The following is a 21,327-nucleotide window of genomic DNA, read 5'->3' on the forward strand; positions in this document are numbered from 1 at the left end:
CGAATTACTTGATTTACTGCCCCCACAGGGTACCCCAACACCATAATTTACGATACTGCTCTATGATTAACTTACTCACAGTTCATAAATTCTGGCCCACATACTACAATTCATGAGTAATATAGACCCTCTAGAAATACCCTGTTTGACCCCTTTCGGCTACTATTGCCATTAGCATAGACTGACTAGGAGTATGGGGTGGTGGGGGTTAGGGAGGAAGGGGATCTAGTTGGGTTTGTTTTATTTCAGCTATTTGAAAATACATGCTTTCAGATATGGATAATTATGTGCCATCACTGCAATGTTCTGGAAACTTATTGTTATTATTTGGAAGTATTTGAAGTACATCTCCTGCCATACTCTTTGATTTGAACACGGTATAATGGACTCATGCAATGTGTTTATGGTAACTGTCTTAAGTTGGAAAACAAAAAAGGACTTTTGTATGAATCTCTGCATTGAATGTGCTGTCAAGGTCCTCAATAAAGTCTGTTAAAAAAAAAAGTGAGGTCCACAAAGCTAATTAATCTATGTGTTTCATTTCAGGACATGAAACAGCTCTGAGGGGGTCAAGTCGTAAACAAAATCAGCATTAGAGAGGAGAGCGGGTGGGGGTGGGGCCATGGAGACTGAAATATTTTAGATCCATAAATCATATAGTGTCCCTTCTTTATGCGTTTATCTTATTTTACTTACATCAAACTCGTTCAAAGCTGCAGCTAGCTCGCCAATGCCAGTATGGCCCTGCTTCTCGTCAGTCGGGGAGGTCGCCTGGGCTGCATTTGATATACCAGCGATGGCGTCTTGCACTTGTTTGAAAACGTAATCTCTGTTGGCCCTTGTAGCAGCCACGTCAGGGTGACGGAGGAACGCCTGTGATGCAGTGTAGAGCATAGTGGCATTCTTTTTAAGCGCTCCTCGCGCAGCAGCCATTTCATCTCTACAATGAGGGTCTTTCAGTTCCTGTTTAAAAGGAAGCAGAAAGAGGCATGAACAGACAAGCCAATAAAATATTCTGTAAAAATAACATCAATTGCACACAATGGGGTACATGCAGCAAGGTAATCATTTGCGATTAACAAATAGCGAATTTTAAGGATTGACTATTTGGTAATCGCATATGCCTATGCATGAAGGATTCGCAATTAATCTAGTGAATCCTTAACATTCCCTAATAGCGATTCGCAAATTGTGAATCGCTATTAGGGAATGCATTCCCATTCATTTCTATGGGCCTAAAGTCCCATAGGAATGAATGGGAATGCATTTGCAATTTGTGATTACCAAAATGGTAATCGTAATTTGCGAATGCAAATTCAAGGGTGCCTGGGGGCCTAAGGCTACCCTGAGGTACCCCGCAGAAAAGGTAAGTATGCAAATGTGTGTGCTACATAGCGCATTGAAAAAATTTTTTTTTTTGCATTTTCCAATGCATGCACAAATTACCATCAACTTGAAGTTGATGGTAATTAGCGTTTCCTAAATGCACAGTCTCATTTAGGAAATACTACATGCATCTCAAAAAGGGAATCTCAAATTGCGATTTCCTAAATGCATTTGCAATTTAGGTAATCGCAAAAAATTGGGATTACCTATTTTGCGAATGCAAAAAAGGTACATGCATCGAAAAAGGCATTTTTCCAGTCGCAAACGGGCCGATTCTGCGAATAGTGTGAACCTTGTTTCTCAAATTCATTATAAAAACAGTAGGGGGAGAAACCTTAACCCCTTCTGTGCCACGCCCTTTCCCCCTCCTGTGCCGGGCGTTTTATTAGTGGGTGGGGTTCATGACGAGATAGTCTCGTCATGGGCACAGCGTGACCGTGCTCCATGACGAGACTATCTCGTCATGGGCACTGAAGAGGTTAAGCTTTTCCAAGGTGGAAACCTGATTTAGTCTTGTGAAAAGGTACTTTTTACACATGCACATTTCATAACTGCTATAATGATGATATGGTTCCACATAGGAACTAAGCAGGTGCAATGTAGACACTCATGCAGACACTATAACTATAGACCAGTAAGTTTTCCAGGGAAGTGTCAGTTAAGTTGCCAGGGACTTCCAGTACAAAGATGCTGATCACCCACCCACAATAAATAAGTTGATATTCACAATAGCAGTACATTTCCCAAATGTATCGTCACAATAAGGAGTCTCCTCTCTTATTATAAAGCTTTTTACCGGTGACTGTCCATCTTTCATCTTCCCTGATATGCCATAGTCCTCCCCTCCATTATCGATAGTTTAGGACGCTAAAAGTCATGGGGCTTTTTAACATAGGTAAATCTACATGTGCAAATTTACTAGCAGGAGTTACTCTTACAATTCTGAGTAACTTTACTACTTATGCTATTCATAAAATCAGAGTTTAAAGTTACTGGAAAGCGTAGACTGACATGCCTCCACTCCCTGAAGGAGGGAGTGGAGTCAGATTTACAAGTGTAAACTTGCTACTGACAATCACTGATGGAGCAACACCCTGCAAAAGAAAATAATGGAGGTATGGACTTAAAATAAAACCCCATAGGAAATAATGTTAATAAAGATCAATCAACAGGTGTCCCGCACTCCAAAGCTTGTAAGTGAAAGGCTGTAGCTGCAGGGGGTGCTTGAATCAATGAAAAGCCTTTTCCGGCTTGATGGATTCAATCCCTTAGGTGACCTAATGTTAGTTTTGAAAAACATTCTGGAGAGGGCAGCTGCACTTCCTGCAGTCCAAGAAATACACTTCAGTAATCATTGGTGGTGCTCCTTCCCTAACTTGGAGTACAACAAGGCTAATATCCTAACTTTAAACCTTCTGGGGTGCACATTCGAATAAGCAAGTGGATTTTGTTTCTACTTGTGGCCTTGCATTGCATGCATTTCTTGGATTTCCTCCTATTTTATAGAAGGGGGTTTAGACTGCACTGCTTGTTTTTCAAATGCTGGATCCCCCTTCTAATTTCAAAGTCAAAGTATGCTTTATTCGAGATTTCAATCATAAAAGCAGAATACATACAACAGGAAAAAAAGAATTAAAATTCATACAACATTTAAAATAGAATTAAATTTACAGCCACATGATATCAGAATACAAGACATACGTTTTACAATTTCTAACTTGATTGACAGCTCTAGTTTAAAAATTACGTGCTATACCTATTAGACAATTGAAAAATGATAAAAAGTTTGAAATTTATCTTGGTTAAGAATGTCTTGTTTTTTTTAAAAGAATACAAGTTGGAAATATAGACAAGGGATCATGACAGAGAATAGTCAAGTGACTAGCAGTCTCTGTCTAATCGACCACGCCCATCCAAGATACTTCGCGGTAGCTATTGTAATCCATGACAAAGTGCTGGTGCGTATAATACGCAGAGCAACAATACTACTAGTAGTCCCCAAGTTTTTACACATCGGAGATAACCAAATGCGTCTTGGAACCAGATAAACTTTACAAGAGAATAGAAAATGACCAATTGTTTCTTTGGTGGTGCCACATGCAGGACAGCTATCACAGGATCCACCTTCCCATTTGGCTGCCAAATATCTGAGGGGTAGTGCACCTGCTCTTAGTTGAAAAAGGAGCTTTCTGTCACCTGGTTTAGTTATGATATCCCAGTAGGGTTCCAGGCAAGGATACATCTTAGCTTCTAGAAATCCTCCAGCCATAGATCCAGCGCTAAAACTATTCCAATTCCGAGAGGCTACCATCTCCCAATAGATTTCTTTCAGAGTACTTTTGGATGGAAAAGTTGCTCCCACAGGGTCTTACCAAAGCTAGCACAAACCAAGCTCAGTCAAAGTTAACTTAAGTGATTTAAGCCACCTAATTTTGTGGAATACATCTATTCTGATAATATCTAGGAACCCCTCAGCATAGTGGGAGAGCACTGGTGTCGTCCATAGCCTTCGCCAGTACAAAATCGGACGGAGCCTAACCAAATCTGTGACTGCTCTTCTACCCAGGTCATATCTAAGGGGCAACAAAGGTGAACTTTTAGGGACACCGGTTATTGCCCGAAGAAATTTATTTTCCGAGGCTTGAAGTGCAGCCACCTTCTCGAAGCCCCATAGCTCAGCCCCGTAGAGTGCAGAGCCTAGAGCCTTCGCTTCGTAAACCTGAAGTACAGGTTTTACTGGTTTGGTCAAAGATTTTCTATGCTCTGAGCTAATGGCACCAGACAATTGCCTATGTCTAAGTGTAGCAATATCTATATGCTGACGCCATCTATGCTCACTAGATATGTGTAGTCCTAGGTACGTAAAAGTATTCACCACCTCTAGCGGGCGGCCATTCATAGTAATTTTGGATTTAAAGCTACGATGGGGATTAAAAGTCATAAGTTTAGTTTTAGCTGTGTTGACCTCTAAACCATACTCCCTACAAAATTGGTCAAAAATAGACAAAGCACACTGCAGACCACTTGGAGTCTTAGATAAAATAAGCGTGTCGTCTGCAAACATTAAAATAGGCATTTTTAAGCCAGCTATAGAGGGAGCATCCACCTGTGCGGAGAGCATACGGGCAACAACATGGTTGATGTATAATGTAAAAAGGGTGGGAGCCATTGAACATCCTTGTCGAACACCCCGTTCAATTGGAAAATCCACAGTCACCGAGCCCTGTCCCCCCCACTGGATTTTGGCAAAATTTGTTTCGTGAAGCCTCATTATTAGTGACAGTAACTCTTCTGGTAGACCCTGGTTCTTAAGAACCAACCACAGCTTGGTCCGGGGAACTAGGTCGAAGGCAGCCCACAGATCAACAAAAGCTGCGTACAGGCTGCCCTCGCCCAGCACCAGGTCCTCCATTGCAACAGGGCAAAGCGGAAAACCTGGTCCACCGTGCTTGTAGACCGGCGGAACACTGCCTGGAAGGGTGACAGGGCATTGGTCTCCTCGGCCCAGTCAAGGAGCCTATTGACAATCACGCGCCCCACAACCTTTTGGATAGTGTCAATAAGGCTTATCGGTCTATAGTTACCCGGCTGGGACCGGTCGCCTTTCTTGAACACGGGGATTATTACCGCACCGTCCCAAGATGTTGGTACCGCTGCGCCCTGCGCAATTGCATTAATAAGAAGATGTATATACTTACACCAGTGCTCTTTATCATTGATAAAGACATCAGCTGGGACACCATCAAGTCCTGGGGCGCGTCCACCAGACACTGAGCTGAGGGCCATCATAATCTCTTTGATACTAAAGAAATTTTCTTTGAATTGAATTAAACTTATATCTGACCCTGTGACGACTTTATTTAGCTCAGCATACTGATTTTTAAAGAATTTTACCCATTCATCTTCCGGTACATTGTTATTTGGGGGTACGGGTAAGCCCGAACTTCCCCACTTAACGATGCTCCAGAATAACCTGGAATCATTCCTGTCACTAGCTATCTTTAGCTCGGACCAATGATGCTCATCCCAGGCTTTCTTTGCCTTTGATATACTAGCTTTATATTCCTTTCTAGCAAACCGAATAGCAGTAGACTGCCTCCCCTTTATAGCGGTTCCTAGAGCTAGTCGAGCATCTCTACATTGGTCATTGTACCACTTTGCAGGCTTTGGGGCTCTCTTTCCTTTATTTTTCACAGGCTTAAGGAAGTGGTTTTTTATTGCACAAAAGAGGGAGCCGTGAATTTCGACTACTCTGCCCAACCCGGTGCTAGATGAATTAATATGCTCAATGGCTAGTATTGCTTTATCTACTTCGCCGCTGATGTTCGCAATGGCCAGTTGGTTGGTCACTATGTTCGCCCACCTTAATCTGCGCATATCATTAGTGGGGACAGTCAAAGAAGGGGCAAGCTCAATCGGGCCAGTGGTCCGGTTGGTGAAAGACCACCATTTGTGATCTGCACACAGGGGGTTGTGATCACTCTCACTCCTCCAAACAACCTCCATGTCGCAGATCAACCGCCATAGTTTTAGACTGCATAAAACATAGTCAATTCTACTTTTGTGTCGCCCGTTATCAAATGTACTAGACCCATTTTTGTCACTTCGAGTCCTCCCGGTTAGAGCTCTTAAGACCTTTTCATAGCAGAGAGCATTCAAACTAATCACATCATCGGTCCAACGCACAACCGATTTGAGCTCCAACTTGGGAACTCCCCATTGCCGATCTTCTTCGTCCCCAAGAAAATCGTCTTCAGTAGCTAGGGGTTCGAAAGTTCTGTTAAAATCACCCGCAATGACAGTGTTATTGTTTAGAGAGTGAATATCAAGGAGACGTCCCAAGGCCACTAAAACCTCAGATCTCCCTCCCCTGTTACTCCTCACATAAACATTGTAAATATCAAGCATTCCCAATTTAAGGAGGGAGTGGAGTCAGATTTACAAGTGTAAACTTACTACTGACAATCACTGATGGAGCAACACCCTGCAAAAGAAAATAATGGAGGTATGGACTTAAAATAAAACCCCATAGGAAATAATGTTAATAAAGATCAATCAACAGGAGTCCCGCACGCCAAAGCTTGTAAGTGAAAGGCTGTAGCTGCAGGTGGTGCTTGAATCAATGAAAAGCCTTTTCCGGCTTGATGGATTCAATCCCTTAGGTGACCTAATGTTAGTTTTGAAAAACATTCTGGAGAGGGCAGCTGCACTTCCTGCAGTCCAAGAAACACACTTCAGTCATCATTGGTGGTGCTCATTTCCTAACTTGCAGTACAACAAGGCTAATATCCTAACTTTAAACCTTCTGGGGTGCACATTCGAATAAGCAAGTGGATTTTGTTTCTACTTGTGGCCTTGCATTGCATGCATTTCTTGGATTTCCTCCTATTTTATAGAAGGGGGTTTTGACTGCACTGCTTGTTTTTCAAATGCTGGATCCCCCTTCTACTTTCATGGGGCATCCAGTGTGTACATTATTATGCAGCAACAGGCAAAGCCCACTCCCATACGACCCAGCTAGTTCTCTGTGCAGATTGCTTCTCCTATAATCTGCACGGGAGCCAGCACTGTGGTTCTCCAGTCTGTACTCTAACTGTTCAGGTGGGCTACCCCATCAGACATGGGCACAGGGGAACAGGAGATCACCTGCCTGTTTTTTTGGTCGCGGAGAGTGGGTCCCCCAAGACAATGTTGAAATCACCCGGTCATGAGGCATGGGGTCCCTGGCCTGGGGGCCACAATTAATCTGTGGAGGAGGCCCCACGCACGCCCCGCCCAGGTTAGATAAATGATGAGGGTTGCGGTGACTCTCGGGGCTTGGACTTCCATGGGGGAAGATTTTGACCTGTGCACAGTACCCACAGAAGACTGAGCTGCTGAGGTGCTTTTCTACAGCCAAGTAGGGCTGACCTTGATGTTCCTGGGCTTGTTTCACATCTGGAGGCCATCCCTAGCAACTAAGAACATTTTAATCAGGGCTCCAGGCCTTTTGTTGGGGACTTGATGTTCTGGCTTCGTGCACTAGACCTGTCCTCTGTGTGGCTCCTGGCGTTCTAGCGCTTGGGAAGGTGTGTCTTCCACAGCAGAGTCATGGGCCAGTCCACATAAGTCCCAGGGGAATGATAGTGTCCCCAGCAGGTCTATTCACTCAACTGTTCCTCTGGAGGTATAAGGCGACAAACACCACTGGCTCTGAAGAGACCCATCCGAGTCCTGGGGGCCAGCTAGAAATAAAATCCATCAGTCCATCCTTGCAGGGGCATCAGCTGCCTTCTACTTCCAGCTGGACATTGCTTTGCTGTTGTCGCTCCTTGGTCTATTGTCTTCACACTAGTCTCTTTCTTATGCAGAGGTTTTAAATAGCGGTGGAAAGTTCTAGATGCTAGGCAGATCTGGCAAATTCTGAAGTGCCACATTACCTCACCCCTATCCAACCCTCCTGCACAGTACTAGGACATTTCAGCATGGCGACTTCAAATGAGCTATGAAAAGGCCTTCTCTGGTTGCCTCAGCTCCACCCCCAACTGATACAGTGTCCTGTTCCTTTCCCACAAAAACTTCAAAGGCCGACCCCTCTGTGTTTGGCTCCAAAGGTGGGGTATTTCTCCTTTGTTTCTGTATGCTTGGGATTTCCCAACCCTTGTCCAGTATGAGGAGTCTATTAGCAGTTGCAGATTTCCTCCCCACATCTTACTTTGCTAGGCAGTTTGCCAATTACTGTTAATTCCACTACTGTGTTGCGAGGCGTTGATCCTCCTGCTGGTTAGCAAAGTATTTGACCTGGCTGAGTGGAGGGATAAAGTCCTGGAATTTGATTATGGCTGATCAAAGGAAATACGAAAATTCTTAAAGTGCCAGCGGGAACGTAGATATGATGCAAGAGGCTATGTGCATGTTTATCCTAACATTGATATTTCACTGGACTTTGCATGCCTAAGTGGAGTGAAACTAAAATTTAGTGCAGATTTTGCCTATACTGTGTAATTGAGTTACTCATCGCTGACTTTTACACTATTAATTTCGACTCACATCATAAGGCCTACAGCAGGCCTGTATCAATCCCTGAAGGGTCCCCTCTGCATCAGGCTACCTGTGCGCTGATACTGGACTGTGCAAGATGGTAGTCTTATATGAACAGCCCACGCATGTGTGCCCGCATGTGTCCTTACATGTTCTTGTGTAACAAGGCCAAAACCCCTTACCCTAGCTGTGTAGCAGAGGCCTCATCTTAAAAGGTGGACACTGGAGAGTAGCACTCTATGTTTATTCACCATGAATTTACAGTGTGTGAGACTCGGGTAGTTAGACTCACGCACAGTAAAAGTTCAGAAAATGCATACCCAAAATTGAAAAATCCAGAGAGATTAAGTTAATTTCCTACAGGTAGAATACCATATGGAGCAGTATAAAATTAGTAAACCAGTACCTTTTAAGACAAAATACAATCTCAATGTAAAAACCTGGGCTTAACCAGTAGTAGAAAATACTTTTCCAGTGGGATATATGTGTGAAGTATTAGGCAGCACAAAAACAACATTAATAAACCAATAAGTAAGATTTCCAAATTAAATTAGTAAAAATAAGGAAGATTTAATGAACGAAAAAACACATAGTGGAGAAAAGGATCAGGCGATATGTTGTATTTAATAAAAAGGCAAATAAATGATGCTAGGCACGACAGAGGTGGAAAGTCACTGGAGTCCACTCTTGCACTAAAACCCCACACACAAATCAGTTATCAGCAAATTGTTCTAACCCAGAAGGACCAAGAAGCCAAGGGCTGATACTTTCAAAGGCTTCTAATCTCCCAGTTGCTCTTCTGTAAAGACTTGTCCCACAGATCTAAGGGAAGCATAGGCCTCTGTACCCATCCTTACTGCTACAAACAATGGTCTGATGCTGGGTAATTCCCTTCTAGTCAATGATACAGCTCCCAGGCACGTGGTGACTTTTTCAGGGTACCAGGCCACTTTCAGCAGTCGGAGGTAGACTCTATCACTTTCTTCAGGAAGGGTCATACACTGTATGCAACTATGCAGTGATTCCTACCCGCTACTTAATTTCCTTTGCAGTAACAGACAGGCCAGTGCTTTCAGACTGTGGGTTAGATTATCACTGTAATGCTCTACTCATTGAAGGAACAATTTCCTGCCTGCAATGGTGAGAGTGTATTTTGTGTGTAAAAGGGTGCACTGGACACATTCAATGAGGGTGCACTAGATTCAATGTGGGAAAGGCATCATTTTAAATGACATGGCCTCAGCAGCTTTGTCTAGGCGGGATGTGATAATTGCACCATTTAGGTGCTGGGTTACCTACAGGTAGTTCTTGCAAAGAGAACACCAATATGAACTTTGTTCCAGAAACTGTACAATAGTGAAGAAGTCTGGTTCAAGACACAGGGACTGAGTTTGGCGGATTCACAAACTCCATAACAAAGTGGTAGATGTCCTGTCAGTCCTCTTAAGAGGTCATTGATGACTATGTATCCAAAGGAAGGTGGACTGGACATTTACTGATTTTAAAGTGGATGTCCTGCATCTGTCAAACTTCAAATTAGGCCCTCAGTCATTTTCCAGTAGAGTCCTAAATTGGTTCCAGCTAGCAATCATATCACAGTGTCATGTGAATGTCAAGTGGGGGGGGGGGGGTGCTTTATAAAATATCTCTAGGAGAGTAGTGGATATTCGTACTCATTTTCAGAACTCCTGCTGTTCATCCCCTTCTACATTACCCAATGCACAGAACCCAATTTAGTAACGTTGGACCTGACATCCGCGTTTTCCCCCAACTTTTTGCCTTACATCCTCCTGTTTTTGGTGACTATGTTTGTGCTGGCCTTAGGACTCTGCACACTTTACCACTACTAACCAGTGCCAAAGTGCTCATGCACTCTACCTTAAACATGGTATAATTGGCTTACAACCAATTGACATGTTTAATTTACTTGTAAGTTCCTACTAAAGTAGTACTACATGTACCCAAGGCCTGTGAAATGAATGCTACTAGTGGGCCTGCAGAACATATTGTGCCACCCACTTAAGTAACTTTTCAAAATTTTCTCAGGCCTGACATTCAAACGTGAGTGCACAGTTTTAAACTGCTATTTTGAAATGGCAAAATAAACCTTTGACCTGGCAAAATAAACCTGTTGCCAGACCTAAATCTTTCTTTTAAATACATATAAGTCACTCCTAGAGTAGGCCATAAACAGCCCATACAGCAGACCACAGTGTATTTAAAAAGTTGGACATGTAATTTTACATATCCTAATAGTAAAAAAACTCTGACATTTGTTTTTTACTACTGCACGGCCTGCCTCTCCATAAGATGACATTGGGTTACCTTATTATATTTAATAAACGGTTATTCTCAATTAGCAGCAGGTATAAATGTCAAGTTTAGTGACTAAAGAATTGTAATTTAAAATCCTCTTTAATGGTGAAGTCTGATTTTAAGACACAATTCTGAAAATTCCCTTTTAAAAATTAGCATTTGTGTCCTAACCATTGGCACAAAAACAATCCTGGCTGTAATGCAAGCACCCTTGCAGCATGGCACAAAGGTGCCTGCACTGATGTTAGGCCTTAGTAGATATGGTGCATTGATGCTCTCTCTCTGTCACGCAACCCAGTGCAGGAAGTTGAGCTGTATTGCCTGACTAAATCTTCCCCATAATGTTATGATTAACAATTTATGGTGTAGTTTACACTTCTTTTCTAGCACAGAGTCCAAAAGGTTGTGCACTTTAGAAAATTGCCAATAACACAACAAAGCATAATGTGGCCTAACATAGCAATGTTGCTTTAGTGTTTACACAAAATCTGTTTGTTGTCCATCTAACCAGGTGGTATATTTATTGTTAACACTTTGTAGATGAGAAACAAAACAATAGCAACATGTTGATTCACAGAACCATATTTAAGTCATACCTTGCTGGTGTCATAACTTGCATATGTTTTGCTAACATAGCAGCATTGATTTTGTTTGCTCTCCTAACAGAAGATGCATTTGGTAGATGTTGCATACTGTAGAGGGTTGAATAATTTGTGGCTTTTTTTCTCTACAGTTTTCTCATATCATTAAAAAAAAATTCTCTAAAAATCTCTGTTTCCCACACACACCCTGAGCTGTGTCTATGCCATAAATATTCAAACCATATAGTATACAGGCCATAAACATTCAAACCATGTAGAATACTTGAGCCTTAGGTTTGGGTAGAAACTTCAAATTTGGGTCGTCATCTAATTTGCATTGTATCCCAGTCCTTTCAGCACTATGGCCCTTGTGTGAAAGTGTCCTTTTCTGATGTGGTCACTCCCCCTTTTTCCATCTGATGCTGCTGTTATCTTACTCTGTGCACTTGGACACTCCCAATAAGGTCCCAGGACCAAGTGCATGTGCTCTGACCCCTAAAATATGGTAACATTGTCTAACTTCTGATTGGCAATATTTAACTTTCACATAAGCCCATAGTATATGATGCGAAAATACACCCATGGCACAGAAAGTTGGACTGCATCACTTGTGCCATCCACTAGTGTGACAGACAACCCATGGCTTCAAGCCTACCAGAGTAGCCTGACAGCTGCATTTAAAACCTGCAGTTCGCTCTGTCAAAATAACCCTTTCTGACAGGGCAAAACCTCCCTTTTAAATATGAAATCACCACTATGTGATCTTGTAGCCATGAGGTAGAGAGCACAGTGTTAAAAAGAAGGACAGGTAGAGTCGTAATATTACCATCTCCCTCAGTGACAGGGCCCCAAAAGCTATTTTCACAGTGGAAGGCTCAGGCTGCCTATTTAGAAATACTAAAGTACAGGTTAAAATATTAATTCTGGTATCTCGGGCTTGAGACCAGCTAGAATAAAAGTTCAGCTACTAGGCCAGTTTGGGTGGATCCAGGAATTTCATTACCTTGTTATGGGTCCTGCCCTTTCACAAGGAACCATACGGTGAATCCTGGAGGAGGCAGCTGTTTGTTTCCCCAGCCAAACCCATTGGGAGGGAAACAAACCCCAACAACCAGTTGTGAGTGACAACAGAGAAGGGAACTGGTCATTTTTATGGCCAAACCATTTGGTGGGCGCAAAGGATCTGTGCAAGGGAGGAAGGGATCCCCCATGTTGGATTTTGGGAGTATGGGGCACTATGAATTGTTTATGGGAAGGCAAACAGGAACTGCTTCATAAGTGGGCGGGGTTCCCCCAGCGAATATTTACCCTGTAGGATAGGGAGGAGCCAGGAGTCAACCCCACCCAGTGGCTGTTGCCAGCCATAAATGTGGCACCCCATGGCCCCCTCCATAGGACAGTTCCTGGACACATGGAAGAGCAGAAGAAGGGCCACACCAGCTGTTTGAGACCTGTGAGGTGGCCTGAAGGGCTGAACTGCTACAACGTGGTCATAGGAAAAAGAACCAGGACCAAGTGTCAGTTGGCCGATCTCCTGTGTGGCTACAGGGAGACAACAAGCTGCCAGAGGCAGTTTCTCTGAAGTCCCCAGCTGAACAGTAGCAACTGAACGTGGTCTGGACCATGCGGATGGCCTCAACTAGAGTTAGTCTTGAACCCAAGATCAATTCCTGAGGTCCTGGAACCCTAGGCTTAGTTAAACTGGACATCTAACAAATCTAAAAGGTTGGCCGTTAAACATGTGCAGTACTTCCAGTCCTTCAGATAACAGAGACCAGCCGTCCAGCCAATCTAACTAAGATTCGATTGGGAAAATTCCTCCGGAAAATACTGTGACTTTGGTGTGGAAGCATTTGCAGCACAAGCAATTTTGCCGGCCAGCTTTTGTTTCCAGCAAATTTGAACCCGGTGTTACCGTACCTGGGAACAGGAACACCAGGCCAGTTATAATACTTCACCAAAGGTTTCCACTCAACTTGTAATCAGGGCCCAAGTTAGAAGTATTTTATGTTTTAAAACCATGTTGTAAACATTGAGCTGGTTTTTATGAGATTATATTTGCAAATAAAAAAAATGATAAATCACCCATGTACTAATCATACATTAAGATATTTACGGTACTATTAAGATTTCACTCTAATGGTAAATGAACTTTGAAGGGACTTCTATGTTTATTTCACCGTTTTTTGTGCTTCATTTACTGGAGTTAGAGTACCTCTTCATTTGAGATAATTTAAGGCGATGAAAACATATTAATGTATGTTTTAATTATTTTTAAATTGTCTGCCCATGGACTACAGCGGGAAAAAGCAACCAAAGAAGGCATACTATTTGATTTTATGGAGCTTTACTTGTGTTTCTAAAATTGAGACCTGTTGTGACCAAAGAATTAGAATTTTTTCCTTTTGCACAGAATTTCAAAGAATGTAGGATGTTTGATTTGATCATTCACATACCTGTTGCCTTCTTGCTGCTACATAGTTTAGTTTCACCATCTCTTTGCCGAATTCTTTAAAACGATGAGCTAGGTCTTGCTCATTTGTAGCATTTTTTACAGATTCAAGAGCTTCTTCAACCTACAATTTAGAACACGATAGATACAGATTAGTTTTTTAAATTGTATGCATTAGTTTTCTTTTTACAAATTCAGCAACAGAAATGCAGCAATATATTATTCGCACATAGATGAATGAATTTACCAATATATAGTTTATATTTATCACAACAAAATAATGCATTGACCAGAAATAATCAAATGTCTGCAGTCATGACAACATAGAATGGTAATTTGCAATTATGCTACTGTGCCAAACACCTGCTCCCGAAACCCAGATAATATCTGAGGTGGCATATGGATCTTGCATCAAGCCTACCTCGACTGCACACATGCCTCATGTGTAATATGCTTCAGTTAAAAGAACAAACTTTACCCTCATCAACCAAACCGAAATGATAAACCAGCTCTGCCTCTCACAGGTTTTCCCTTATTGGAAGATCTTTTTGGAAGTTGTTCTCTAGGACTTGCCTTCATACTGTTGGAGACCTATTATTTCCATACAACACATATACTTAGAGTGGGCTGTGGGTCAGAACCTTGGTCATAATTGGATGGCCTTGATGTCTGTTTCACTTCTCTGCTCTCTGAAATGGCTTTCCTCCCTGTTTGGGAGTTTGTCTTTCCCAGCAGTATTTCAGTCTCACTGGGTGCTGACTGGATGGTGTCCCCTTCCAATGCTAACCGCAGACATTGCAGTGGATGTGAGGCACTATAGCCCTCATTTAGTGTTTGGTAGCCAGGGCACTGCCACAAATAGTACAACATACCTGGTCCAGCTAACCTAACAGTTAACCCACTCTATTTAGAGTCAGGCAGAGTGTTGTGGTGCCTCTGCGGCAACTTTAGACCGATGACTCGACAGATCTGATCATCCACCCTATTTAGAGCAGAAAGTCGGACACATTTTGTTTCTGTTCAGGACATTTCTAAACAGACAAATGAAGAAATTACCCTAGTGTTTCAGGGTGATTTTTGTTTTGTCCCAAAGGAAGAGTGCAAAGACCTGCATTGGGAGTTTGTTTCTGTGAAATAAAATTGTTTGCTGAGCAGCCACATAAAACATATCTGCCACTTAGCACCTTTCCAATGCCAGACAGGTGGAGGTCCCTAAATATGTCATTGACAGTCTGTAGAGAAGTGGTGGTTGCAACCTCTGCCCCCTGCTGGCCAGGGATCTGTCCACCCTAACTTGGAGTCTACATTCTATGACTGTCGCCCTAACCTCACTCTCCTCTTCCTTCCCTATTTTTAGCCCCTCTCCCCTTTCTGACCACCCTGATAGCTTCCACTTACTCCTGAGGCCCTGTGTACTTTCAGAGCTACCTGCCACTCTATCAGTGGGTAGTCAATTTAAAATGGATTTTTTAGCCATTTAAAGATGGCATACACATGAGCGGTTGGTATCTTTCTATGCAATATCCCCCAAATTGATCAATTCTATTAAAATATGGATGCTGCTGGTGATGCACGTTCATCCATGGTAGCCACCTCTAAATGGCTTTTCCTAAAATATACCAAATTGCATCCACAGATGGCCACCCAAAATGCATGCACATCGAAGATGGCCACATTGATACACATTGATTTCATATCTGGCTGCTCTGGATGTGCAAGCATCTGTGTCAAACGCACACAAATGTGATTAATCAAATTCTTCCAAATAGACACTGGCAATCATTCTGCATAGCATGCCAACTCAATGTTTTTCACCCACGATGCTACTCTAGATAGAAACCTGCCTTATGCAAATCAGTTCTGACCCTGCTAATCATTTAAACAGGTCATCTCACCGAACACCTCAGCAACCACCAGCTCTTCCACACCTTGCAGTCTGGATTTAGGTCAACTACATTGCTTGACCATCACTTATCGCAGCTGCAGCCGATATCCGCATGATCCTTGACAGAGGAGACATGGCAGTCCTCAGTCTCCTGGACCTCTATGCAGTATTGGGCAAGGTCTCATACCCTATCCTTATTAGGCTCCGACACAATATTACCGTCCAAGGTCCCACTCTCCGCTCGAACTGGTCTTTCTTAACAGATTGAACACAACCTGTCAGCCTGGCACCTTGCTCCTCGGAAGCCAGCAAAATCATCTACAAAGTGCCTTAAGGTTCATTACTCAGTCCCACCCTCTTCATTGCATACATGATTCCTCTGGCCAAGGTCATCAGTGAACATGACATCAGCATCCTCTCCTAAGCTGATGGCATGCAACTCCTACTCTCTATTTAGGAAAAGACCCCCAACACAAGAAACAAGTACACCTCTTGCATGACTGACGCTACTAACTGGATGAAAGCCAACTGTCTCCAGCAAAACAATGACAAGGCAGAAGTACGGATCTTCAGCAAGAACACATAACCATGGGTCTCCAACTGGTGATTGTGTGAACTCGGACCCACACCCACACCCAGCACCCATGCCAAGAAACTTGGAATAATCATTGACAGCAAACTAAACATGACAGTACAACTCAACACCATCACTGTATCCTGCTTCCACACCGATAAGTTACTACTAAAAAGTGCCTTGTAAACACACGGGGCAGGGTAATAACATGTAAAAATAGGACAGAGTTCATACTGAAGCTAGTGTCCTCACACTAAAATAAAACCCAGAGCTATTTCTTATGTTATGTTATGTTATGTTAAAAGTGATTTGTTACGCGCACGTACACCAGGCAGTTTCTTGGCGCTAAAGAGAGGACGGTTGCAGTCACAAAATAGTGAGTTCAGTTATATGACTGGGAGAATAGCCAAGTTTTAAGTGATTTCCTGAATTGGGTGTAAGAGCTTGCCATACGCAGTTCGGGAGAAAGAAGGTTCCAGAATTGAGGAGCCAAAGTCGTAAATCTAAGGCCCCCATGTTTCTTTCATTTGAAGAGATTGGGGGACAATTGGTTCTTACTAGAAGAGCATAGGTCATGCGAAGGAATGTACCGCTGTAACTTTGAGGCGATGAAGGCTGGACCACGTCCTGAGAGAGCTTTATAGATGGTGCAGCCTAGCTTAAATAGACAGTGTTGGGACATAGGAAGCCAATGGAGTCTTTTCAGCAGTGGTCTCAAATGTTTGTGTTTCGGCTGACCAAAGATTAGCCTGCCCACTTGATTCTGGACCAATTGCAGCCGATGCAATTGGTATGCTGGTATACCAGCGTACAGAGAATTTGCGTAGTCAATACACGAGATTACCAGGGCAAGGACGACTTGAGTCAGGGCCTCTGTGGACAGGAATCTACTGATTTTTCGAATTTGTTGCAGATGAAAAAACCATCCGGAGACCACCGAGCAGATCTGAGCCTTCATTGTTAAATCATTTCTGATCACAATTCCCAGACTTTTTACAGAACTATCTGGGAGTGGGGGACTCCCCAGTAACGGAGGCCATAAGTTGGAATTCCAAGGGTTGGCCGACCTGCCAGTAAGGATCAGCTCGTTTTTATCAGGGTTTAATTTGAGCTGATTTATATTCATCCAATCACTGATGAAATTCATTGTGGATTGGAAACTCACAAGAGATGATGCAGATGAATCAATGTTAAACACCAACTGAAGATCGTTGGCATAATTAAAAACTATAACCTCTCTTTTACGCAAAGCCAGGATCAGAGGTAAAATGTACAAGTTAAAAAGAAGGGGTGAGAGGGAAGAGCCCTGTGGGATCCCGCAGGTCAGTTTTCTTTGTTCTGCCAAAAATTAGCGAGGCGAACCGATTGGGAGCGGTTGTCGAGAAAGGAAGTGATCCACTTCAACGACAGACCCTGGATCCTGGCGCAGCCGACACGGTCAATCAAAAGATGGTGGTCGACCGTGTCAAAAGCAGCCGACAAATCCAGAAGCACCAGGGCCTGAGTAGTGCCCTGATCAGTCCCCCCTCTCAGTTCCTCCAGGACTGCCAAGATGACAGACTCAGTTGAATGTTCAGGTCTAAACCCTGCTTGATGAGAGTCTAGATAATAAGATTGCTCTACAAAAGAACTGAGACAATTAGCAATGTGGGCTTCCAAAATCTTGCTTAAGTAAGGCAACAAAGAAATGGGGCGGTGAGTACCAGGAACCAAAGGATCTAAACTAGGTTTCTTAAGGATGGGGACAACTTCTGCTTTTTTTAATAAATCTGGAACAATCCCTTGAGCAAGGGAGTTGTTAAGAAGCAATAAGGGAGGGTCCGGGCAGCGTAGGAATGCTTCCGAAGGATGTGAGGGGGGCAACTATCCATGGGGGAGCCAGAGCAGACCTTTTTTAGTAGGGCAAAAAAAATACTCTACACTCATCACACCTCCAAAGCTCAAATACATATCCCTGACTGTGAGAATTAAAAGACTAACTGCAGGTAGTATGCAGCCCATTGTGTTGCTGCCTATTCACACAGCCTATTCAAAAGTAAGTGGGGCTGTACCCAGCTCCTCCCTCCCATTTTGCTGGTGATGGCCCATCCAGGCACACCTAAGATCCCTATTGTTTGTGGCTGTCTAGGAAGAATACACAAAACTCAACTACACCTAAGTCATGTGACCCAGGTACAGGCTACAGGCACTAATGGTTAGAGTAGACAACTTTCTAAAAGTGGCATTTAAAAAATTGTACTTAAAAATCAGACTTCACCATAAGTTTGGAATTCTTATTACAATTCCAATGACACCATACATGAAATTAGAAATTACAGCTTATTAAATGCAATTGGGTAACTCTAACTTAATGTTAGTCTATGGGAAAGGTAGGCCTTGCAGCAGTGAAAAATGAATTTAAGAGTTTTTTACTACCAGGGCATGTGAAACTTAAAAGTACATGTCCTACCTTTTAAATACGCTGCACCCTGCTGTCTGGGCTGTCCAAGGCCTACGATAAGAGTGACTCATATGTACAAAAAGGGAAGGTTTGGGTCTGACAAAAGGTTTATTTTGGAAGGTCGACATGGCAGTTAAAAACAGCACACATAAATTGTCAACACAACACAAGCATTCCTAGCCTACAAAACAGATGAACCTACTCTTTAGAGGTTTTTTTTATGAGCACGTTTGGAAATAAGAAATTCTTTTTTATATCTGACCCTCACCCACTCTAATAGTGACATGCTTCATCACTGGGTCAACCTCGGCCTCTAGAAGCCAAGGGGGGGCTCAACTACATTTCAGGGAGCACTTATGAGAACCTACCAGGAGTCTAAAGATAAAAATACCTATCAAAGATCAATGATATCTCTTTATTGGTGACCCTCGGTGGTATGGTTAAAAACCACAGAAGGAGGGGTGTCTAGGTTTATTTTGGTCCTATGACCCTCACTTATATTGTCAACATGTTTCAGCCCTATTACTGGCCTACAGAAGGTCATGGGCTTTCATCAAGATTTATAGAATGTTGTGTGCTCCAGATATATTGCTGCAAATGTCAAATTTATGCGTAAATCCCATGCAGTATGTTAGTGTCCTACATGGCTTCTGGCAATGCCAGTTGGCAAAATATACAGTGCCTGTAAAAAATAAGAGCAGACAAACAAACAAACAAACAAATAACCAACTCAATTTGGTATTCCAAGGGTTGGTAAGTTTATACGTGCAAAATGAAGAAAACCAAGATGAGCCCATAATCAATAGTGCTGGGTAGAAAGTGCCTCCATCGTGTGCACCCATTCCACATGCATCCTCATAATTAGAACATGCAATCTACTCTCAGAACCATAGACCTTGTATGTTTCGCAATTAGCATATTTCACACACTGAATTCCTCTGACCATGTGTCCACATGTAGAGCGTGATGCTTTCATATGTGCATGCCGAATGTATCTGTAATATGGAAAATAGGTGTAAAAACATAATTTTTCTAATTTCTGTTTTATGCTTAAAACCTGTCCTTCAAATGTTGGCAGGTGCTGGAGGAAAGGAAAAACCATTTGCAGGCAGTTGTCAAATTGCCATTGTGATGGTGTTAGTATATTATGAAGTAGTTGTAAAAAGCGCTGATAAAAATCCCAGGGACGTCTGCCTGCCCTTAAAAAACAAGCATTTGCAATGCAATCGGTCTCGCCTTTGGGACCTTATATGTATTTAGCTGTGCAGCACATTAGCCTGGGTGCTGAAACATCTACTGTTCCTTAACTTGGAGGGAAAGTAAGCATCAAACTGTGACACACGCCAGGTATGGGAACACATGGAGAAAAATATTGCCTTTTACTGGGAAATGGTATAGTCCAAAGCTCTGTTTTTAATGTAAAAGCAGGGCCTTTGGTGGTCATATCACTGAAAATACAAGATTTAAAAAAAATATTATTGTCTACGGGTGCTCGTGGAAGACAATTTCTATGGAATGGAATCTAGGGAATGCTAAATATATTCTGGTATCTTACTGACCTCTGCAGTTCATTTTCTATCAAGAAAGATAAGTAGAGGCAGTTGACAGAAAAATTTGAAAAAGAAAGTCCCTCAGCAGAAAACAAATTCTGGTATATTACGTACCCCTGCTGTTCGTTTTCTAACAAAACAGTTAAATAGAGGCAGTTGAACAGAAAAAAAAGGTCCCTAAGCGGAAGCAGACAAGTCCTAGAGCTCACAAAGTACATACACATATAAGTATATACTAAAGTATATAATAATGTATATACAAGCGGTCTCGAATGCTCAACCTAATGAAACTAAAAAGTTTTATTTTTATTTTTTAAATGCATCCCGTTTTCCTTTAAGGAAAACGGGCTGCATTTAAAAAAAAAAACTGCTTTGTTAAAAAGCAGTCCCAGACATCGTGGTCTGCTGACCCCAGCAGGCCACCATCCCTGGGAGTGCCATCCATTCCCAATGGAGTCACAAATTGCGACAGCCTCATTAATATGCATGAGGCATGCAATTTGCGACCCCAGTGGGAATCGCAAACTGTGTCTCAGACACTGTTGTGCATCCCAATTTGTGAGTCGCAAATTGCAAGTCGCAAATGCGACTCAATTTGCGTCTCGCAAATTGGTGGGTCATACATCTGGCCCCAGAAACCTACCCTGATAAGGTGAGGGATGCAGAACTGACCTGAAGAAGCTTTCTCAACAGTAAGACCTCTGACCTGAGCAACTCACTCAGGGTATCCTACCTCTGCTCCATCGCAGTCCGCCTGAAATTATGCCTAGGACAGTCCACTACAAACTGCTTTCCCATAGTGCTTGACATTTTCAGGTACTTTTTGGCTTAAATGGTTTAAAAAAATTAATGTCTGGTTCCCCTTAATCTATTTTGATCATCTTGGTTTCTTTTTGCTCATAAAGGTTTTCTCTACGTTTAATACATTGGTTTGAAAATGTTATTTTAGTGTGTTCTTTACTTTAAAGTTGTTGTACTGCTTGAACGTAGCACACACATCTCTGTGGATTGCCTGGTTCTAGAGCAAATTGTCTTGTAGAACTGTGGTTTGACCTAACCAGAGAGGGATTATTGAGCTGGTAGAGGTGCCCCCCTAACAAATTAAGAATCCCATTTCTGACAG

General features: G+C 42.6%; 1 protein-coding gene across 3 annotated transcripts in view; it reads right to left on the reverse strand.

Annotated features, from left to right (window-relative positions):
* Positions 1-21,327, reverse strand: part of CTNNA2 (catenin alpha 2) — a 3,048,772-nt gene that overhangs the window by 2,155,200 nt on the left and 872,245 nt on the right. For all 3 annotated transcript variants that reach the window (XM_085642663.1, XM_085642662.1, XM_085642661.1), the window contains exons 5-6: positions 13,760-13,879; positions 697-963 (exon numbers count right to left, since the gene is read on the reverse strand). In XM_085642663.1, the coding sequence (XP_085498789.1) occupies positions 697-963; positions 13,760-13,879 (387 nt within the window). The remainder of the gene's footprint in view (positions 1-696; positions 964-13,759; positions 13,880-21,327) is intronic.

Source organism: Triturus cristatus, chromosome 2_2, assembly GCF_964204655.1.
Source record: "Triturus cristatus chromosome 2_2, aTriCri1.1, whole genome shotgun sequence".
Classification (NCBI taxonomy): Eukaryota; Metazoa; Chordata; class Amphibia; order Caudata; family Salamandridae; genus Triturus; species Triturus cristatus.